Source organism: Lepus europaeus, chromosome 3 (genome assembly GCF_033115175.1).
Source record: "Lepus europaeus isolate LE1 chromosome 3, mLepTim1.pri, whole genome shotgun sequence".
NCBI classification, from domain to species: Eukaryota; Metazoa; Chordata; class Mammalia; order Lagomorpha; family Leporidae; genus Lepus; species Lepus europaeus.
This window is the reverse complement of record NC_084829.1, coordinates 158,984,669-159,007,955: the sequence shown is the minus strand read 5'-3', so window position 1 is coordinate 159,007,955 and position 23,287 is coordinate 158,984,669. Positions and strand designations below refer to the sequence as shown.

Genomic DNA, 23,287 nt, shown 5'->3' with positions numbered 1-23,287 from the left:
TTACAGTCTGGAGAGGTTTGGACAGACTTCACACAATGGTCCTTCATCTGGATGAATGAATGGCTGAGAGTATTTGCAAAAGTAATGAAGGGAAATAATTGGCCTGGGAAATAATGAAACATTGAAACAAAATAGAATGTCCTCAATAGACTTAAATTCTCCGAAGATACAGCATTTGATAAATGCAGCTTTTCAAATTGGTGGGGAAGGTAAGGATTATTCAATAAACAGAACTGCAATCAACAGTGAGCCACTCGGGAGGGAAAAGCCCAGAACTAGAGCCGTGCCTCAAATATAAACGGAGTTCAAAAAGTTTGTGGAAAATGGAACTCAATGATAAGTTTATTTTGGTGCAAAAAAATGTTGAAGTGCTTGAATATGAGGGGGTCTTCAAAAAGCTCATGGAAAATGTGGACTACAAGAAAAAACAAGGGAGCTGGCGCCATGGCACAGCAGGTTAAGTTGCCACCTGCAGAGCCAGCATCCCAGTTAGAGTCCTGGCCGCTCTAGTTCTGATCTGGATCCCTGCTAATGCGCCATGGAATCAACAGAAGATGGCCCATGTGCTTGGGCCCTTGCACTCACATAGAAGACCCAGATGAAGCTCCTGGCTCCCCTGGCCCAATCCTGGCCATTGGGGCCATCTGGGGAGTGAACCAGCAGATGGAAGATCTCTCTCTCTCTCTCTCTCTCGATCTTTCCTTCTCTCTCTGTAACTCTGCCTTTCAAATAAATGAAACTAAATCTTTGAAAATAATAAGAAAAATGTATGAATTTCAACTCTTTTGCATCAAATAAACTTTTTTAAAAAAGACTCATTTATTTATTTGAAAGGCAGAGTTACAGAGAGGCAGAGAGAGAGAGAGAGAGAGAGAGAGAGAAAGGGAGAGAGAGAGAGATCTTCCATCAGCTGGTTTACTTCCCAGATGGCTGCAACAGCTGGATTTGTGCCTATCTGAAGCCAGGAACCTGGAGCTTCTTCCAAGTCTCCCACATGAGTGCAGGGGCCCAAGGACTTGGGCCATCTTCCACTGCTTTCCCAGGCCATAGTAGAGAGCTGGATCAGAAGTGGAGCAGCTGGGTCTCGAACCAGAGCCCATATGGGATGCCAGTACTGCAGGCAGCGCTTTACCCGATACTCCACAGCACCAGTCCCCAAATAAACTTTTAAAATTCCATTTTCCTACAAACGGTTTGAAGTACCCTCTTAAATACCAAAGATTCAAATGCGAAACATGAAAAACACACAAGACCTAGAAGAATGTTCATGAACTAGTCAGAAGCCTGCGCATACACTAAGAAACAGCATGAAGAAAAGATGGATAGTTCTAACCACGTAAAATTTTAAATATGTACATATCAGTAACTCCATAAAAATACAAGTGAAAAATGAGAATAGTACTTGTTACACATGTAACAAAGGGCAGTACCTTTAAAAGTTCTTACAAATGAATAAGAAAAAGACAAATATTCTCAAAAGAAAATGGGCAAAAGAGATGAACACACAACTCTCACAAAGAAACATACCCAGTAAACATATCTAAAAATGTATAAAAAGCTTGTGCCAACCCCCAGTTTCCAACAAATGAGGCCAAAAGTTAATTTTACATGATGATGTTTAGCATTGGTGACAGCAGGGAGAAGAGGCACGCTCATTCATTTTCAGTGAAAATATAAATTAGGATCAGCACGGCTAAACCACTGCCTGCAATGTCAGCATCCCACATGGGCGCTGATTCAAGTCCCGGCTGCTCCACCTCCAGTCCAGCTCCCCGCTAATGTGCCTGGGAAAGAACTGGAGGATGACAAAAGTACTCGGGCCCCAGCACCCACTGATGAAGCTCCTGGCTTTGGTCTGGCCCAGCCCTGGCTGTTGTGGCCATTTGGAGAGTGAACCAACAGGTGGAAGATCTCTCTCTCTCTCTCTCTCTCTCTCTCTCTCCTTCTCGCTGTAATTCTGCCAAATAAATAAATAAACCTTTATTTTTTTAAAAAAGAAAATACAAATGAAAACAATATTTGGAGGAATAGCTTTGTTGTGTCTCAAAGCTTTAACAGTGTAGTTAACAGTGTAGTTTAACAGTGTAGTTAACAGTGTAGTTTAACAGTTGGCCCAGCAGAAGCTTTTCAGGCATTTGACCTAAGGAAATTTTCATGAACATCGACTGTAACGGTATTGGTAATTATTAACAACGGAGAACAATGCTAGCAAGCATGAACTGCTTAAGTGGATTAGACTACTATCTACCTATCAGAGACAGGGCAGAATGGCACACAATATATTAAGAGGAAAAAAAACTGTTTCTAAGATAGTTCTGTACAATGTGATCCGATATTTATGTAGAAATATGTTAAGTTGATAAAAACACTAGGAGGAAACATCAACATGTTTACCCAAGGTATCTCTGGTAGGATCAGTTAAATGCATTTCACAAATGAAAACTTGTTTTCATTTCCTTCTTTATGCACCTCAAGGTCTCTATAAGCAATGCATGTATACGTACACAGTACTTTGTCACACTTCTCCTAGAACTCACTGGAAGCTTTTCGGAACCTGCCCTCATGCCCCAAGCTCTAGGGGAAGGTCAGCTCACTCCCCGGGGGCTGCTCATGGCATCTGGAAGTCCAGCTTCCCACCGGCCCTTGGGCAGCCCCTCAGCACTGTGCGGAGCGCCTGACACACAGATGGCCAGCCCAACATGTATCTCTCAGCAAAGTGCCCTTCATGCTACAGGACATGGCCTTCTCTTGTCTGCCAGAACACCCAGATTTTACATCACGAGAAAGCAGAGTGGGAGAGAGCATTTCCGTGAGAGTCAGGAAGCCAAGTTATATCATCCACGTTCCACCACCTCCAAGCGACCTCTGGGTTATGTTGTCTGTGCAACAGGGGCCTGGAGGGAGAGGTTCCTGTTGGTCTGGGGTCTGGGTTCTGTACAGACTTTCTCCTTACCCAGATTTCTGACTCCTCCCACCCTGGCTTTGCTTTGTGCTCTTCGAGCTTCCAATAGCTTGGACCTGAACAACTCGCTGTGTTCTCGAGGAACTCATTTTATCTTATTCTCACAACGGATACGTGTCAAAGTCATAGGGTGGTCAAACACTTCCTGCATCCAGTCCCCCACTGAACCCTTCTACTCACAGCCACCAGCATGAACTCACCCACATAACCTTGCTTCGGAGCCGTCTTAATTAACAAGGGCAGCATGGAAGTACCCCCGAGCCCCAGAGACCTCTTTTTTCACCCCTGGGCTCCCACATGTGCCTTAGTGGGCCCACAGCAACCCTCAGAGCCCCAACCTCTGAGTTTCTCAGAGAAATCAGGCAAAATGGCACTGGTTCTGCTGTTCTTCACTGGTGCTCACCGGGTCTGTAATAGAGGACTATCCACACTGTGGAGTCAAGATGCACACAGCCAAGATAAATGATTTGTTAGCAAGCACCTGTGATCAACAGCCGCATAACCTACTCTGTGGCGTGCACACAAAACCCCTTCGGAGCATCTCTGTATCCCTTTCGACGCTGGCTGCAGTCACCTGCAGAGATGGTCACCAAAGTGCTGAGTATCCATGGACCAAAAGAGGAGACACTTGCATTTCCAGCTCCAGAGACCCGTCGGCTATGGTCACCAATTTCTGCGTGTTAAAAATATGCGTGCATGGTATCAAAGGCAGTCCCTAAATTCCAGCCACACAGACACCTGACACCTCGGGCAAAGGCAGACTGGCCAGGTGCTATGGTTTGGATGTGTGGGTGCAATAAACGTGAGGTTCCTAGCGGGGTGCTACTGGGAGGTGACAGAACTTTAGCAAGTGGGTTCCTAGGTCACCGGGGATGTGCCTTTGGGAGATAACTCCTGTGTGACCGTGGCCATCCACCACCCTCAACAGAGGCCAAACCCATGGGGCTCCCTATCTCGGATGTGAACCTCCCAAGCTGTAGGCTGAACACATCTTTTCTCTTTGTAAAGCCAGCTGCCTCAGGCATTTCGTTGTAGCAGCAAACAGCCGACTACACACACTCAGGTCCCAAGCACGGTCTGCACAAAGGGCGATCAGAATCCAAATCTTTACGCCTTTGGCCAGTGAACATCCAAGGGAAGCTCCGGCCTCGCCCCCACTGCGCACCAGCGGGTGCCCGCTGAGACTGCCACGCAAGATGAGTTTGAACTGGAAAAGGGATGCCTGGCTTTTTATGATCTGGTCAACAGGTGAAGTTGGCTCCCTCAATGGTGGAGGTTGTGTCTGGCTACACCCTTGTCAGCAGGGTGTAGGCGCTGGCTCCTGTCTGCCCCTCAGGTCCATGCAACTACCCCCACCAGAAACACCACCCGCTCTCCTGCTACAACGGCCAGCGGCCCCTGTGAAGAGGGTGTCTAAGCTCCAACCATCTGGGCCTTCTGAGAGTTTCCTACTTCTGTGACTCCTGCACACTTACACATGATTACATTTCTGTGCCTTTGCTGTTTCTGTCTGTGTTCACTTTGTTCAGCACTCAGTTACCCAGCCTTCATGAAACACGGGCATTCCAAGAGGTGCCTAACCCGCTACGCTACGACAGGCACTGCGTATTACCTCTCAGAAATAAGCTAAATCCAGGTGTCTCCCCTGAGGGCCACAGTGGGGGTCTAACCCGGGGAGTGAACCAGCCCCTTCTCCCTTTGAATAAATAAACTTAAAAACAACAGGACAAATACTTTTTTCAAAAGTGAGGTAAACATTGCAACACGGACTGATGATGGGGAGCCCAGCTGTGGCCCCAGCCAGCTGCTCAGCAGGAGCGTGAGGGAGCACGGAGCAGCCTCTGGGCTCTGTCCCCTGCCCTGCCCACCCTCTGGGCTCTGTCCCCCTGCCCTGCCCACCCTCTGGGCTCTGTCCCCCTGCCCTGCCCACCCTCTGGGCTCTGTCCCCTGCCCTGCCCACCCTCTGGGCTCTGTCCCCCTGCCCTGTCCACCCTCTGGGCTCTGTCCCCCTGCCCTGTTTGCCCTCTGGGCTCTGTCCCCTGCCCTGCTCCACCCTCTGGGCTCTGTCCCCTGCTCTGTCCGCCCTCTGGGCTCTGTCCCCTGCCCTGTCCACCCTCTGGGCTCTGTCCCCTGCCCTGCTCCACCCTCTGGGCTCTGTCCCCTGCTCTGTCCGCCCTCTGGGCTCTGTCCCCTGCCCTGTTCGCCCTCTGGGCTCTGTCCCCTGCCCTGCTCCACCCTCTGGGCTCTGTCCCCTGCTCTGTCCGCCCTCTGGGCTCTGTCCCCCTGCCCTGTCCACCCTCTGGGCTCTGTCCCCTGCCCTGCTCCACCCTCTGGGCTCTGTCCCCTGCTCTGTCCGCCCTCTGGGCTCTGTCCCCTGCCCTGTTCGCCCTCTGGGCTCTGTCCCCTGCCCTGCTCCACCCTCTGGGCTCTGTCCCCTGCTCTGTCCGCCCTCTGGGCTCTGTCCCCTGCCCTGTCCACCCTCTGGGCTCTGTCCCCTGCCCTGTCCACCTTGCCGGTCCATCTGTGGCATATCTTCCCACCCCAGGCACTCTGGAGCCGAGCAGAGTGAGGATCGTCTCTGGGGTCCTGGCCAGAGCTATGCCCAGCAACGTGCTCTGAAGCCATTTCCCGTTCGCGGAGGGCCCATGTGCGGGGCAGCTCACACCCCCAGCTCTCAGGGCCCCAGCCCCTGGGGCTTCCTGAAACCTGCATCTAAGTGCTCTAAGTGCTGGCCTCGGCTCAGTTGCTTCTCACGGACTTCGCTCAGCTTCCTACTCCTGCTGCTCCCGTGGGTTTGTGATCAGATCCAGCACCAAGCCCGACGCCCGCAATGTCTGTGCGTCCCGCTGTGTGAGCAGTTTGCTGTTCGCAGCTGTTTTGGGTGAGTGCATCAGTTCATCATCGTGCTGCCGTGGGGCAGGCGAGGCCTCCAGCTCCCACTCTGCGGGGCAAACAAAGCCCCCAGAGAGAATCCGGGATGTGCCAAGGCCAGGCCACTCCTAAGTGGTGTCTGCGTAATGAATGTTTGGCAGGTGGATACTACGAGAATTTCTGTAATGATATTGACTGAGTTCTGTTCTTTTCCTTCCTTCCTTTCTTCCCTTTCTTTTCTTTCTCTCTTTCCCTCCCTCCCTCCCTCCCTTTTTCTCTCTTTCTCTCTCTTCCTTTTCTTTCTTTCTTCAGTCATGTCCTCCTTTTCTTTTTTTCCTGACATTTATTTATTTATTTGAAAAACAGAGATACAGAGAGAGCGAGCGAGAGAGAGAGAGAGACCATCCATCCGCTTGTTCACTCCCTAAATGGCCACAATGACTGGGGTCAGGCCAGGCCGAAGCCAGGAGCTTCTTCCTCACGTGGATGCAGGGGCCAAACACTTGGGCCATCTTCCGCTGTTGTCCCAGACATACAAGCAGAGAGCTGGATCAGAAGCGGAGCAGCCAGGACTTGAACTGGCACCCACATGGGATGTCAGTGCTGTGGGCTGTGGCTTTAACTGCTACTCCACAGCCTTGGAACTGCTATTCTTCCTTCTGATCAGAAAAGTAATATATGCTCATCATAGAGATTTCAGAACATTAGAAACATACAAAGGAAAAAAATTAAAATTACTTGCCAGTTCAACCCACAAAATGTTTATATTTCCTTCCAGTCATTTTCTAGGGTCCTGTTTGTTTTTCAAAGATTTACTTATTTATTTGAAAGTCAGAGTTACACAGCAAGAGAAGGAGAGGCAGAGAGAGAGAGAGAGAGGTCTTTCATCCTCTGGTTCACTCCCCAATTACCCGCAATGGGCGGAGCTGCGCTGATCCGAAGCCAGGAGCCAGGAGCTTCTTCCAGGTCTCCCACGTGGGTGCAGGGGCCCAAGGACTTGGGCCAGCCTCCACTGCTTTCCCAGGCCATAGCAGAGAGAGAGCTGGATTGGACGAGGAGCAGCCGGGTCTTAAACCGGCACCCATACGGGATGCCAGTGCTTCAAGCAATGGCTTCACCTGCTATGTCACAGCGCCGCCCCCCCCCCCCCCATTATTTTGTTATTTTAGTTCCTCACACTGATTTCTAAAACTTGCTATGATGTGGAAAGGCAGCTCCTAATTCTCTCTGCGAATTCCAGGGATCCAAGAACCTTTCTTCTAGACTCTTCTGGGTAACATATTTATAACTAGGATAACTCCAAAATAATATTCCCACAACCTGAAGCTTGAAATGGGGAGCAACAGACCGATGAGAGCAACGACTTGAAAATGACTTCAGCAGGGAAATGAGCACGTGTCCCTGAAATGTGAGCAGCACGTTTTCCAAGACAGTGCCCATGGGGGTGGCGGGGTGGTTTAGCTCCCGAGAAGACCGGGGGCGGGACCTCCCGACGCCTTCTTGTGGCTAACGCAGGCGTTACTGTTTGGGATCCAGCAGCTGGTCAAATCCACCCAACGAGGCAAGTGGCTGATTCTGGAGTGAAGTGTCCTGCTGGAGAGCCTGGCTGCCTTGGAGCAGAGAATGCTGGGGGCCAGGCACTCAGCGCACCTGCTTCAGAGGCAGCCAGACAGCCAGGTGCGTGGCTGACACCCATGTCACAGAGGTTCCACGTTGCCACTGCCGGCCAGCGGTGACCTGCCCATGGCCCCTGCCCCTGCCGTCACTGCCTCTATACCGACAATGGCTCCAAGTGACTTCACTGAGACGTGCTCACCTTCACCTGCTCTGGCAGTCAGCATCCCCCAGCCCTTCTCCTCTCACAGGCTGCTCCCTCCCTCTGGACTTGGCCACGACAGAAGAGGAGCCTCCAGCAGGCCAGAGGCTTGTCATTGTCATTTCACCTCCAGTGTCCACTTGGTGAGTTTTGCAAAATGCCATCCCAACAATTTCTGTCTTAGCAACGATTCCCTTTAGTCACCCCTTAAGCTGTCAGGTGGAAAACTGGGCTGAGGATCCCAAACAGAGGAAATGAAACCAGGCCCGCAATTCTGAGTTTCTCACGGCTGCAGCCTGAATCCAATCTGTCTTTGCTGATGGGCCATGGCCTTTCTCATATTAGAAATTCCACCTCCCACAACCTTGGCTCCATCTCTGCACCAGAGTTATTAGTTTTGCTGTCCTCAGGGCTTGGGCACAGCTGGAAGTCGGCTCTGTGACTAAACGGCCCCTCCGTGGGCTGATCCGCGGCTCTTAAACAGCTTCCCTCGGTCACGCAGCCTGGCCAGGGTGGAAAATGAACCACAAGCTGGCGTCCTGGTACAACCGGCACCCAATGGCCAGGAATGTCCCCCGGCCCAGAGCGACCTCAGCCTCTTTCTGGAATCGCAGCATCGTCAGGCAAGGCCTCTTGACCTGTGCTGTCTCACGTGGTAGCACCGGCCACACGTGGCTCTTGAGCACCAAAATGTGGCAGTCTGGTGGTGCAGAGGGTTAAGCCACCACCTGCGATGCCAGCCGGTTCGAGTCCTGGCTACTCCATTTCTGATCCAGCTCCCTGCTAACGTGCCTGGGAAAGCAGTGGAAGATGGCTCACGAGCTTGGGCCCCTACCACCCATGTGGGAGACCCAGATGGAGTTCCAGGCAATCAGTGGAAAGTCATGCTTGAAACGTCAGTTCCTAGGGTGGTGTGGGGCAGGCTGGCAGCCAACACTCGGCCCGGATTTGCACAGCAGACAGCCTCCTGCTTCATGTGGCCTCCGTCCCTCTTCTAGTCTGGCTGCCTTCAGCGCCTGAGCCTAGAGCTACCTTCGCTCTGGGATATGGGCACGAATCAGGAAGTCTGCACACAAAGATGCACGCAGCCGAGAAGCCGCCACCCACCAACCCCTTAAGCATCTGGATGCCGAAGCTATTTTTAGGGCTAACTTGCAAATAAGGACAACCAGCATCTTGCCTCTCAAGTAACATTTTGCTTTTACCTCACTCACCAACCTAGTGTCATTCTGGACACAGATCCAGCCACCCAACTCTGCCGACCCATGAGGCTCCGCTCAGTTTCTATCTGCTGGAACAGAGGTTGGAATCTATCAGACGAGCCACTGAGGACTAAAATCCTCACATGGCCAACATCAAGTTTCTAGTCCCTTCCACGCAAACAGGCCGCCTTGCCATCCCGAGCAGTAGGCCCGGTCCCCATCTCTGGCACTGCCACACTGCCTCTGTCCTCAGTTTGCCCCCTTGGAAAAGTCTCTCCCGCCGCTATGGCTGGTGGGCAGGACGCTGCAGTTGGTGGGCTCAGAGAGTGTCTTGTGTAACTTACTAGAGGTCTGCTGGGCCAGCTGGGGTTCTGCTGTCCCCATGGCAGGAACAGGACACTGAGGCTGGAGGCTGCAGCCACCTGCTCGGGTCTCCGGGAGTCCCAGGCCTCCAGGCTCCCAGCCTCCACCGGAGGCGTCTCTGCCTCCTCTCGGCCTGACCCCTCTGCTCCCTTCCTTGACACTGGCCTGTTCCCAGCCAAGTCTCCCTGACCCCAGCCTTCCCTGCTGGTCAGCCCCTCTTGCTGTCTTCACTGTAGGAGTCAGAATTCTTAGGCTGATCACGTGGGGTCAAGGGTTGGCCTCCTCCTACCACCCAGGCCTGCGTGGTGTCCTAGGCCAAGCCCTGGGGCCACCAGAACTGGACTGCGTACCTGGACTCCTCACCTCTGGTCTCCTCATGCAGTCTGACTCTGTACAAGTTCCTCACTTGGTTTTAAACCAGTGTGGTCTCTATTTTTTTAATTCCCTTCCAACCTTGCCTGATCATCTGAATTCCAGACCTGTTTTCTGTGGACGAGAGCTCCAGCACCCAGGCCTTGCCCTAACTACCCTCTGCCTGAGCACAGTAGCTAAGAGCATGTGCTTAGTGGCCAGGCGGGGGTTCAATCCACAGCTCTGCCATTACTAGCAGGAGACTAGTTACTTGCCATTTCCTTTTTTTTTTTTTTTTTTTTTTTTTACAGGCAGAGTGGACAGTGAGAGAGAGAGAGACAGAGAGAAAGGTCTTCCTTTTGCCATTGGTTCACCCTCCAATGCCACCGCGGCCAGTGCCCCACAGCCGGCACACCGCGCTGATCTGAAGCCAGGAGCCAGGTGCTTGTCCTGGTCTCCCATGGGGTGCAGGGCCAAGCACTTGGGCCATCCTCCACTGCACTCCCGGGCCATAGCAGAGAGCTGGCCTGGAAGAGGGGCAACCGGGACAGAATCCGGCACCCTGACCAGGACTAGAACCTGGTGTGCTGGCACCGCTAGGCGGAGGATTAGCCTATTGAGCCGCGGCGCTGGCTTGCCATTTCCAAACCCTAGTTTTTCCAGCTGTGGAATGGGAATAACACTAATGCCTTCCTCATGGGGGTTGTTGCAAGGATTAAACCAACATATGTCACAAACTCAACAGTGCTTGGCGCACAGCAGGTGCTCTAAAGGTGTCTCTCTCTCTCTCCCTCCCTCTCCCTCTTTCTTCCACGTTCTTGCTGCTGTAACCCAGACTGCCCCTTTCCCCGGGCAATTCAATCTTGGATGTCTTCTGGAATCTCTCCAGACACTTGCAGGTGATGAATCTCTTGGGAGCTTCTTCATACACTCAGTTGTCAAAAGCGTGGTTCTGCACCGGGGAGTCTGCCCCCTGGGGGACATCTGGGGATGTTGGGAGACAGTTTTATTGTCACAGTCCTAGTGGGTGGAGAACAGGGATGCTGTGACATCCTGCAAGTCACAGGTTGGGCCCCTGGCGACAAGCAGGTAAGCCCTGTGGCTTCGCTCTCGGTCCTTCCTCTTCCTCCTCCTCTTCTTCCTCTTCTTCCTCCTCTTCTTCCGGGTGTACTTCAAGCCTCGGTGTTTCTGTCTGCGTGTGCCAGCCCCCTCCCCTCCCCGCCCCAGTTAGATTTCTTACAATTCTCCCAGCATTGTGGTTAAAACAATCAGATAGTGATTAATTTTCTAACCACATGGCCCACCAGGAACATTTCTCATGAAATGTCTGATCTATGTCATCACAAGATAAAGAACAGCCACATGCATGCTGGCCACTTTCTGCACTCAGTGAGACAAAGATGCCCAAGTCTCTGTGTGGTTCCCAGCCAGAGCCTGTCCAGGTGCAGGATACATGGTGTGGCTGCGAGGAGGGGCTGGTGCCCACCCGGCCTCCCACGAACACCAGCCTCAAGCTCACAGGCGAGCCACGCGCGCCCACTCTGATTTCTGTGTTCTTTGCTGAGAACTGGATCTTTTTGTTAGCGTTCATGGGGTCAGTCCCATGGATGACAGCAAAAGCTTGACATCTGATCTACGATCCTTTTTCTTGAATCAAGTTGAGAAAGGTGCATTCAGACGATCGACAACTGATGCCAAGTGTTTAAGGCGCCCCGGCACTGTCACCTGGGCTTGCAGGGTCTCTTCTAAGACAGTGACATGTGGAGAGAGGAGACGGCCGTGGCCCCCACTGGCACTGCTGCTGGCTGCGTTAATGTGCAGGTGTGGTGCCAGCACCCATAACTCAGGAAAGAGTTCCCACAGAGCATGAGGCACTAAGCCCTGAACTGACTCTGACCACAGAGGGGTGGGTGAGGCCACAGCCTGCAATGCTGGTCTCCAAAGCACGAACACAGACGCTTTCCTTAGATGCCCCCAGAGCAGAGCCTTTGGTCCCCAGATGGTGACTTGAAACTACTTTCTTAAGGAATCATTGCCCGTTTGTGTCACTACACCTGTAACTCAGGCCACGGGGAGGCACGCTGCCCTCCTCCTGAAGGGCACCTGTCAGCAGGAATCGTGTGTTTGGTCAATTCTCCAGGGACGCTGGGCTCTGCCCGCAGGTGGAAGGGAGCTCAGGGCGGATGCCATAGAGATATGGATATTTAGCTCCAGGTGGAATTCACGGAGGTGTCATCAAATTCCCGGGTGGCTTCAGGCACGCAGACACCACCCCCTACCTCATAGGAGAGGAGAAGGCTGGGGGAGCACCCTCTCCCTGTCTTTCGCTGCAGAGCACGGCTGGAGGTGCTCCTCAGGGGCTCTCTCCCATCCCCCTCCCTCTGGGCAGTCCCTTGGCCCACTCATGCCGGGTGTTTCTCCGTGTGGCGCGGCCCACCCTCGTGCACGGATGTGTGTTTTCTCCGTCACTGTTACATGAATCCTGCTCCTATTGTGCACCTTATAAATGTCTGCACTTAGAAATTTTATCTTTGTGTGAGACAGGGTCCTGGACTAAAATGAATCAGCCCATGCCCACATCAACTCCACTGTGTATAACTTCAAAATTACATCATAGAAACCAAAAAAAAAAAAAAAGAAATCTACTAAGAGCATTCTCACAGGGCCCCACAAGCACTCAATAATACACACGCTGAATGAGCAAATGAATAAATACATGAATTGCAGCTCTCCTTCAAAAATAAAAATGACAACGTTAAGAGCCATTTTCTACAGTTTTCCTTTCAAGCGATCCAAAATGAAATGAACAAGCTGGATGTGTCCCAGGAATTCCAATAACGGTTTAGATCCAATTTGTGCTCTAAATCTGTGCTGTCCAATATGGCAGCGACTGGTCACACAGATCCCCCCAGCACTTGGAATGTGGCTGCTCAGACTGAAGTGCACGGCAAGCAGGAAATACACAACAGATTTGGAATACCCAAAAAAGAAAAGAATGTAAAATATAAAATTAGTACTTTTTTTTTTTTACTTTGCATACATGTTGAAAGTGTAATATTTTGGATTAAATAAGATGTTACTAAAAATTCCACCTATCCTTTTTGCCTGTTTAATGCCACCCTTAGAAAATATGCAATTGCATGTGGCTTGCATCTGTATTTCTAGTGGACATGCCCAGGGCTGCTACAAGCGTGTTCCATTTTAGCACTGGGAGGGCCCCGGAAGAGTTCAGAATTCTGCAGATTTCCACCGAGTGCAAGGAGCAACCCACACATTCGTTCACTCAAGGACACTTGGACTTCACATTTTCACACTTATAGGAAAATAAGGGGATTTTACGTGCACACTCCCAACTGTGATGGCAGGCACCCAGGCACACGCCCACGTCCGCTTCTGCTTTCTCCTGCAGTTCCCAAGGAAAGTGTCTACACTCTGTCCACCTGTGCAAGCCACATGCAGTCAATGTGCTTCAGCGGAAATCGTGAGGAGTTTTTTTTTTTTTTTTTTCCCTTTCCAAACACGGGAGGGGAAGAGCCCTGGGCGGACAACGCACCCTGCATCCTCACAGGCCACACCACCTTCTGCTGCTCCGTCTATCCGAGGATCCTCCAGCCTCCAGGTGTGGCTCCGAGCCCCACGGCTGCCTGCACCCTGCCTCGGCCTACACAGCAGACACCCATCTGCTTAAGGACTGGGCCATTCTGAATCTCAGAACTTATCAAGCAGGAACACAAATGCCACTGGGACCCCCCCACATACCATCATGGAAGGGAGACATAGGCCCCTTCCTCTACAGCCCAGGGCCCTAAAGAAGGAGGGAGAAAGGCCCCCGGGAAGGCAAGCGTGGCGCCGCCTGGTGGTAACCGATTCTCAGAGGGCAGATGTGCTGGCCGGCACATCCCACAACGGAGTTCTGAGATCACAGAGGGTGTGAGGGTCCCATGAGGGCAGAGTCTCTCCTGCACCAGCCCCTTCTCAACAAAGCCCAGCTTTTGAGCGTCCATGTCCGTCTCTGCATCATCCAGGGCCAGGGAGAGCCCCGCCAAGTTGGCCTAGCTGAAGCCCCCACCTCAGTACCTCATCTGTTGCCTTCCCCCAGGGATCTCTGATCACTCTGGTTTGCCTCTGGCTAGAGTCCCGTTCCTCTGGTTTAACCAGAAGTCCCTCCGCCCCTGCTGCAAATTTCTACCTACTGACTGCGCCCTGGTCCTTGGCTGTCTACACATTCCCATTTTTCCTTATTGTATCTGGAGTTGAGCCCAGCGCCTGTTTCCTACTGCACAAGCCCACGGCCCTAGTGCCCAGAGCATGGTCTCTCCTAATACTATCAGCCTCACTGTCTTCACACTGGTCAGCAACCATTTTTCCCTTTAACAGTGACAGGCAGGGGACAATGGGGGACACTGGGAGGGTGTGCTTCAGCAGGTAGATCTTGCTTAAATCCCGAATCTCCACTGTGGCCTCAAGACGTGCATCTGTGTTAGGAGGCAGGACGTGGCTGATCCCCTCGTCAGTTAACAATCAAGCTGGTTCGGTTATCCTGGAGTGCCTGGGTTCCAGTCTCCCCTCCGACCTGACTCCAGCTTCCTGCTAATGCACACCCTGGGAGGCAGTGGTGACGGCTCAAGTACTCGGGTCCCTGCCACACACGTGGGATATCCGGATTGCTCATGGCTCCAGGCTTCAGCCTTGTCCAGCCCTGCCTGTTGCTGGCAATCTGGGAACGGATCAGCAGGTGGGAATTCTTGCTCTTTTGTCTGCCTCCTAAATACATAAATGAAAATTAAAAATATCAACAGAAGCAGGCTGTCCTGGAGCCCCTGGAGCTGCGGTCCCGTTCCTAAGTCACCTCTGACGCTCAGTGCACGCGGTGCCGAGTGCCCAGAGCACCACTGCCTTCTGGGGCTCCTCCCCACGCCTTCCGTGGTCCATTCCCTCCATCCTCACTGAGTGCTTTGGTTCCTTTTATTCCTGCTACCTCCCCACTTGTACCAGGAAAACACCGCCCACTCACACAGCACAAAGAGCCCGCCCACTCCTGATGAGCCGCCTGTGAGGAGAAGTTCCGCCTCCTCTCTGCCTCATGCCCAGCCTGGTCCAGGGCCTGTTCCGTGCTGCACGGGCTCAGGGATGAGTGCCCTGTCTCTGGCTTCCCTCCACGACCTTGCTGGCTGACAGACTGGTTCTCTCGCTCGTTTCCTCATCTTGCTCCATCCTCGCGAACACCCCGGTGATGGTACTAATGACAGTGGTGTCCAGTGAGTCATCTCAAGCTCTCGCTTGTTCCGCAGTGCCCACAGTTTACTTGTTGAATAGCCACGGCTGTGTGTGCGGCTCTGTTCTAAACTGAACAGAATGAGTCATTCCTTCCGTGGAAGCAGCTGAACAACAGCTAAATAGGCTGAAGCATCAGGGTTCCTCATGTTCACAGTCAAGTGCAGGAACCACAGAATCACACATGCCTGCGGTTTGTCTGCGTTGCAGACCCTGAGACTCAGGCCCAGAGACGCCGTGCTCAGGGCCCAGCTCCCCCCGCATCAGGATGGGGTGGGGGCAGTACTGCACAGTGGCTGAGCGCACAGGGACGAGCTCAGATGACCTGCGCTGGACTCCCAGCGCTGGCCAGTGGCCCATTATGGCAGATCACTGTTCTGGCTTCCTCGAGCATGAAATAGGAACATCAATAATGCCTGAACATCACGGATTACTAAACGAGGCAAACATGGAAAGAGCACGCTGCCTGTGCAAGGAAAGCCCTGGATGCAAACAGCTGCTAACAGTCCCCTGCCTGCTCCTCGTGGCCCAGTAAGCTACCTACACAAAGGCACAGGAGAAGCACAGCGGGTATGCTACTTCCTGTGCCCGGGTCAATGCTGCCACTGGTGCAGGGGATAAGAGAAGGGCCAAGAGCGAATGAGGGGGCTTCGTTACAGCTCTGGCAAGAGCAGGGGAGAGGCGATGGGCAAGGCAGAAAGGGATCTCCGAGCAGGTGTAACTCGGTTCTGAACTGAGCCTGTCATCGGTGGAGCGAGATCTGGCTCCTCAGTTTCAGGCAGAATCTTAAGCTCTGAAGTCTTAGGCTAAGAGTTGATGGATGAAGGATAGAGACTTGAGTAATCAGGGCCGCTGGGAGCTGGGCCTGCTGGGAGATCTCTGGGCCTCAGTGCCTGGGGGCACTGTTGGGCCTGGCTCTCGCTCACCTCCGGATCACTCCTCTGCACTCTCAGCCAATGGCCAGCCTCCATGAGTCGCTAGGCTCAGGGGGCCGCCCGGACCTGAATGACGGCTCCCCAGACCGTGAGCCAGACAGCCCTTCCCTCCTCCAGGGCTCCTCCTGGTATTTCTGATGAAGACGGGGCTCTGCGCCCATGTGAATGCTCCTGAGATGCTCGTGTGAGCACCACAGGAACAGGGACACCGAGGGCAAACTGCAGTGATTGGGGAGGTGACAGGAATCGGGGACGGCACCTTCAAGTGGTCACGGTAGCCAGCTAGGGGCTTGCCGTTTTGACCTTGCCCGTTTTGTGTCTGTGTGAGGAGGGTGTGAGCACACGTACGTGCACATGGAATTCCAAAAGTAGGGACAGCACAGAGTGACTGCAGAGTATGGGAGATTTAACAGATTGACCACAGCCAGTGAGCAGCCAGCAGACTACTTAATAGGGACAAAAAAAAAGAACCATTAAAATGTAAATGTAAAGCTATTTTATGATGAACATTACCAACAGAAATAACCAATAAAAAATGAAGCTACAATGGCTTATAAAACCCCCAAAGCAAAACATTTCATGTGATTAAAAAATTAGCTACCAAGAAAATTTATCTTAGTAGAAATAATAGTTCTATAAGAAAACCTGTAGGGAGCTGGTGCTGTGGCATAGTAGGTAAAGCCGCCGCCTCCAGTACTAGCATCCCATATGGGCATCAGTTCGAGTCCCAGCTGCTGCACTTCTGATCCAGCTCTCTGCTATGGCCTGAGAAAGCAGTAGGAGATGGCTCAAGTCCTTGGGCCCTTGCACCTGCATGGGAGACCTGGAAGAAGCTCCTGGCTCCTGGCTTCAGACTGGTGCAGCTCCAGCCACTGCAGCCATTTGGGGAGTGAATCAGTGGATGGAAGACCTTCCTCCCCTCTCTCTCTGCCTCTGCCTCTCTGTAACTCTGCTTTTCAAATAAATAAATAAATCTTAAAAAAAAGAAATTAAGTATACGTAAGTATAATTCACACAGCATATCAGGCACTCATTATAAACATAAAATTCAATGACTTTTAGTGAACTGATCGCATTGTGCAACCATCACCATGATCTAATTTTAGACCATGTCCATCGCTCCAACAAATTCCACATCCTGGGCAGTCAGCCTGGACTCCTCCCCCCAGGCAACCACTGATCCGCTTCTGTCTCTAAAGATCCGTCCTCCCTGGACAGTTCGCATGGATGCGGTCACACAGGCTTTTGCCTCTGGCTTCTCCCACTCAGCACGCTGTTAAGTTTCACCCACGGTGTAGCAGGTGCCTGTGTGCCTGCTGTGGCCGCAGCACCCACGGGTCACCACTTCCTTCTTTGGTGGGTGCCTGGTTGCTTCCAGGCTTAGCGTGCCCTGCGTACTCACGCACAGGGCCACTGGCGCACGTGTGCGTTTCTCTCGGACATACACGGAGGAGAGGAATCGCTGTGTCACGCGGAAACTGAAGCCACAAGGGGACTTCAGAGGGCTCATGAACACCAGCATTAAAAGGTACGTTCATTCCAGTGCAAAAGTCCAATGAAATCCTTGCACAGTTTCTTCATCATACACATTTCCCACGACCTGTTGGAAGATCCCTCCTGTCTTTACCAGTCAGGAATTCTGGGGAACTGTTTGCCAGGGCGGCTGCACCACGCCCACCAGAAGGTCCTTCCCACTGGAGGCATCCTGGCGGGGCTGCACGGTTCTCCGCTGTGGTTTAGTCATTTCTCTAGTGACTGAGGGTGCTGGTCACCTCTCCACCTGCCTGCTGGCCACTCATGTATGGCTTTGGTTCCTCCTTCCCTCTCTCATTCTCTTTCTCTCCCCCCACCCCCACCCCCTTGGTCCCACTGATTTTTTTTCTGTTGTTTATTGTATTCTCTACCATTGATTTCCTCTCGTAACTATTGTTTTCTGACTGCCGCTTGCTCTGAGTTTTGCTGTGCTTCTTCCTTGAGATTCTTAAGGAAGCCCAGCTCCTGGGCTTTTCTCTGTGCCCCACGCGGGTTCCAGCAGCCGCCTCGGGGAGGCAAGGGCGGGCTCTCCTGGCTTGCCCTGTCCTGGTGGGACCTCACCTTCAGAATTCGGGCCAGAGACGGAACAGACCAGGCTAGGACGCCACAGACTCCCACACTGCCACCTGGCTCACCACCGTTGGCCGGGAATAACCGCTCCTCCGGGCAGAACGCCGGAGCCGGGAGGCATTGTTTCCGACAGGTGTGGGCAGTGTGCCTGCAGCTCCTGGTGGCGGAAGTCACAAGATCTTCCTCCCTGCCTCACGGAAGCCTGGGCAGCCCTGATCTTCCCCAGTGGACCTTCAGCCTTTGGTCCTCACGGTCTGTGCCTCTGGGGCGGTGGGACACGGCCAGCGTTAAAATACTAATTGTGAGATGCCGGTACTGAGGCCTAGTGGCCAAAAGGCTGCCCGGGTCGTGTGGACTTTGCCCACACTCCTGCTGATGGGTGGGGTCTGGGGTTGGCTGCAGCAGGAACCATGGCTCCCCCAGGTGGGGGCTGGGCCCGACCCCGAGGAGAGGATACTCGGGCCATGCAGTCGCTCCACGTCCAGTTCTGTTCCTTGAAGGAAACTGGGCCTGAGCTCCCTTTCGTCCCCAGTGACACACTGGAAAGACCTCGGGCTGAGGCCTGGAGCCATGGGATCTGGGCTCCAGCTCTGTCACTTCTTACCGTTGAAGCCCCTCTTTGAGCTTAGTTTCCTTATTTGCAAAGAGGGCATAATAATACAGTATTTCTCATGAAGTTGCTTGGCCATGAAAGCCACGGACGAGCTTTCTGAGTGGCTGAAGAGCTATCAAATGGCAGGCTGCAAACGTGGAATTAGCTTGCCTGCCTTGGAATCCCCGGCCACGGCGGCCATGGAAGGGACTGACTTCCCCGTCACGGCTTCTTCCTTGGTCCTTCCTTACTACCTCACATCACAAGAAGGCTGTGGAACGGCAGACACCCCTAGGCACTCCCCCTACCCACTCCTTCCTGCTCCCCTCCCAGGTGGCAGGTGCAGGACAAAGACCGACACTGACAAAGAACACAGCTGAGCTTCAGCACTTGGGGGGTGGCAGGGGCAGAGTGGCCTCCAGTGAGAGCCACGCCTGTGTCCGCTGTAGGGGGGTTGCACAGCGAGGCCTGAGGAGACCAGGGTGTACAGAGAGAGGAACGCGTTTTGGCCAAGGGCCTTTTCAGGCCAGCTGAGTCACCACAGCCCCTCAGCCTTTCCTGCCAAACCAAGCCCCAAGTTCCCAAAGGCAAGCTTTTTCAGAGCATTTGAGGGCAAGAGAGAGCTTTCTTTTTCAATAATGGTAACGACAAAAGACTGTAAAGGTTTGTGGTCCGAGGGATTAGGCTCTGTTTTCTCATCTTCAGAATGCCTGCGGCCTTCACAGCACAGGGGCACGGCCCTTCATCTCAGTGTGTCACAGTCACGCCCAGCGGTTCTGCCTAAAGCAAGGAGGTTGCGCTGCGAGCCACGGTCTGAGATGCAGCCTGATCTGGGCTTTTGCCATGGAAACCAGATAAGTGCCAGTGGCTGAAAGGGAACTAGAGAACAGAGCTGTCTCCAGGGAGGTTCCTTACGTGAGCAGAACGGGACATGTGTGTTTCAAAGAAGCATCTGGAAACCCTGCCCCCTGGTGTGCCCTCTGGCATGGGTGGGCAGCCCCCCTCGCACCCCACCTTCCAGCCTTACCTCGACCCTCGCACCCCACCGCCTTCCTATCCAGGCACCCCGCTGGGGGCTCCTCCTTCCCGGTCACTGTCCGCGCGGGCAGGCCCGAGGTGTTACCTATTTGCCGTTCCAGGTCGGCGGCCTCATCGGGCGTGGCTCGCGGGAGGACTCCGGGGTCACTGAAGCTGGTGCGCAGCAGGGTCCCCATCACAAAGAAGAACAGGACGCCACCGACCGCGGGGATGGCGGGGGTGATGTTGACCGCCAGGAACGGGCAGCTGCAGGCAGGGGGAGGACAGAAAGGAAACACCCTGTTAGGAAGCAGACGCGCTGGGCTCCCGACGCCAACCGTGCACTGGGAGGAGCGAGGCTGGTGTCCACTGAACACCCTTCCAGGGAGAGCACGCACAGGCTGGGAGCCCATGGTCCTCCCCGTGCACGGGTCAACTCTCTCCGCCAGCCGCACGGCCCAGGCCCTCTGTGGCTAAGGATGGAAGTGACACCCCCACCCCACCCCACCCGCTGCGTAATCCCAGAATCCCACAGCACCAGAAGACGACACCAAGTTAGCATGAGCTTCACCAGACTCTGCCTTTAGAACTGGGCTCCCACAAATCAGGGGTCTCAGACGGCCCAGGACGCTAAAGACTGTAAATGCCCTTTCTAAAGGGAAGGAACCATTTTTCTGTATTTTGGAGGTCATCGATGCAGGAGAGGTTAGTGGAAATGCTGTGGAGATGAGGCTGCAGGGCAGCTTCTGAAGAGGCATTGGAACCGGATCATCTCAGGCTTTTGAGGGAGGTACTGAGCCACCAGTTGGCACACCTGGCCCAGCTCCAAACGCCATGCACATCTCTTCCCTGCCTGCCGAGCTGACGCACTGGGCCTGGTCCTCGGGTCCCAGAGGCGAGAATGAGCGCAGTGCCTGCGGCCACGTGAAGGATGCCACGTGCAGCGACCACAGTCAGCCTATCGTGACCATACTAAATAACTTCTGGGTGCCGGGGAGTGCCATGAGGGCCCCGGGAGGACGACATCTAGAATGAGAGCACTGCTGGACTCTCAGCCTTGTCAGAGACACTCTTCCCAACGCTCCAGACGGAACACGGAGCGGACAGAGGGCGTCCGGAAAGCCGGCATCCCACACGGGTGCTGGTTCGCGTCTCGGCTGCTCTGCTTCTGATCCAGCTCCCTGCTAATGTGCCTTGGAAAGCAGCAGATGATGGCCCAGGAACTTGGGTCCCTGCCAACAACATGAGAGACCTGGATGGAGTTTCTGATTCCTGGCTTCAGCCAGGACCAGCCCCAGCCATTGCAGCTATTTGGGGAGTGAACCAGCAGGGAAGAGCAACGGATGGCCCTGCCTGAGATGGGCAGGTGCACAGGCCTTGGTGCTGGGAGTTCCTGAGGGCGGCAATTGCCACTGTGCGGGCTCTGGGGGGAGGCAAGGGGATGCTGCCAGGAGTCTGGACCTGGTGGGCGGCAGGCTGCTGGCCCCCAGCTGAGCTCAGAGAGAGCAGGGTCTGTGCACCGGCCCGGGAGAGGCCCACACACGAGGACAGCAACTGCCTGGGTGGTTACTGTGGACTGAGGATTGCAGGCTCTGAACTCTTTGCTCCCAGAAGCCCAGAGACACCCCCACGACGTTACGCAGGTGACTCGCTGGGGTTTCCTGCCAGCCGTGTGGACCGTGGTCTCCAGGATAATCGCCTGATTCAGAGACACGAGAACCTGACATTTCTAACAACCTTTACCTCTCCCACACCTACTCCCTTGCAGAAACAGGACAAGGCAAACCACAAAGAGACGGCATGGCACTCTGGCTGGATGAGTCACGGGATGTCACAAGAAACTGCTGGCTGTCATACCCTCCCCAAATGCCAGATGCAAGAGCCTTTTAAGATCCCAGGAGTCCCACAGACTAGCGCATTTAGCGAGGAGAGCGAGGAGAGAACAGAGCATTGCTGTGATAGAAAGCATCACAAAGAAGTCCGACCTAGAGCAGCCTTGCTTCGGTTTGAATGCCAAGTTCACGTGTGGGAAACTTTAATCTCCAATGTCACAGAATGGAGGGGCAGAACTTTGATAGCTCTTGCGGAGAGGAGTGGGTTCGTTATCGCCACAGTGGGTGTGCTTTGAGAGCAAGCTTGTCCCCCTCGCTCTCTCACCCTCTCACCGTCCACTGCGGGACACTATAGCACAGAAGCCAGATGTGGACCCCTTGGCCTTGGCCTCTCCCGCCCCCAGAAATGTAAGCAATAAGTCTCTGTTCTTTATAAACTACCCAGAGGTGGGCATTGTGCTGCAGCGGGTTAAGCCTCTGCTGGGAACACCCACACCCCGCACTGCAGTGCAGGTTTGAATACTGGCTACTCCTCACTTCCACTCCGGCTTCCTGCTAAAGTGCCTGGGGGGTAGCAGATGATGGGCCAAGGACTTGGGTCCTTGCCATACACACATGAGACCTAGCTGGAGTTCCAGGTTCCTAGTTTTGGTGTGGCTTAGCCCCGGTTGTTATAGGCACTTGAGGCATGAACCAGGGGATGAAAGCTTGCTCTCTCTCTCTCCCTCTCTCTCACTCTACCTTTCACATAAATAAATAAACCTTTTTCAAAAAATTACCCAGTGTCAGATATTATTATAGCAGCACAAAATGGACTAAGATAACCTGTTCATGAAAGCATTCACTTCTATGATGGAAATTAATCCAATTTGAGTCTATTATGGAATTTAATCCAGTTGATACTGCTGGGTGGACAGGGGAACCATAGCTTTTCCTGGGGGTGATATTCAGGAAAAGACAAGAATAATTAATTCTCTTTAATGGGCTTCTAGCTTTTCTTAAAATTGGGGTTTTGTGATTGTTAAGTACTGAAAAGCTTCAGCTAATCAACAGTTACAAGGCTGGGGAGACCACCACCGGGCCAGCAGCACCGGGCTTGTGCTGCTGGATCTGCAAGGGGAAGATTCCTGCATTCCAGCACCATGCATCCTGGCAGGAAGGGGGACGGTTTGGAAAGGCAGCCCCGGTCTGCAGCCTGGGCCTAGGCTCCGGGCCTGGCGTGGAACCGGCATTTCAGCACGAGCCATGGAGGGAATACAGGCGTCCTCGGGAAGTGACCATTTCCTTCGGAGATTTAACATGACGGATGACCACAGCCTCCTTCACACACAAATGTTACGTGCTATGCTTGCGGCTGCCTGCATCTCAGCCCCAGGACCTGAGCTGCGGAGGCGGTCCAGTGAGGCGAAGGGGGCATTCAGGGACGGGCTGGGGACCACACGCCGTCCCTGCAAGTCTGTGTTTAAACCTGGACAGAGCTGGTGGCAGTCTGGGGTCAACACCAAAGAACTCAAACACTCAAACCAGGAACAAGTAGAGTGGCCAATGTGACATTACCCCTGCTGCTTTTCTTGTCACATTAAAAGCAACTTTACATTGTGCTAGGCCTTGGAATGTGCTAGTGCACCACAATGAGAAATAAACACCATGTTAAATTAGAACAGAGCAGCAAACAGATTCAGGGTGAAATTCCCTGAGGGTGCTAATGCTGCTGTGGTTCTGAGACAGATCCCATTCTTAGGAAATAGACACTGGAGTATTTGGGAATAAAGAGCTATGATGTAGACATCTTACTGTCAAATAATTCAGATAAAAAATTAGATAAAATATTAACAGGAGCTGAATGTGCACAAAGGCTATTCCAAGGCTCCTTAAAAAAAGTTTGTGGAATATGTGTAACATGGAAAAACTATGCATGGATTTCAACTGTTTTTTTTTTTTTTTTTGCACCAAAATAAACATCTCTTAA

General features: G+C 53.1%; 1 protein-coding gene across 2 annotated transcripts in view; it reads right to left on the bottom strand.

The window, feature by feature from the left end:
• ZDHHC14 (zinc finger DHHC-type palmitoyltransferase 14) overlaps window positions 1-23,287 on the bottom strand; it is a 258,037-nt gene that overhangs the window by 76,990 nt on the left and 157,760 nt on the right. For both annotated transcript variants that reach the window (XM_062186976.1, XM_062186977.1), the window contains exon 2: window positions 19,593-19,753. In XM_062186976.1, coding sequence (XP_062042960.1) covers window positions 19,593-19,753 — 161 coding nt within the window. The remainder of the gene's footprint in view (window positions 1-19,592; window positions 19,754-23,287) is intronic.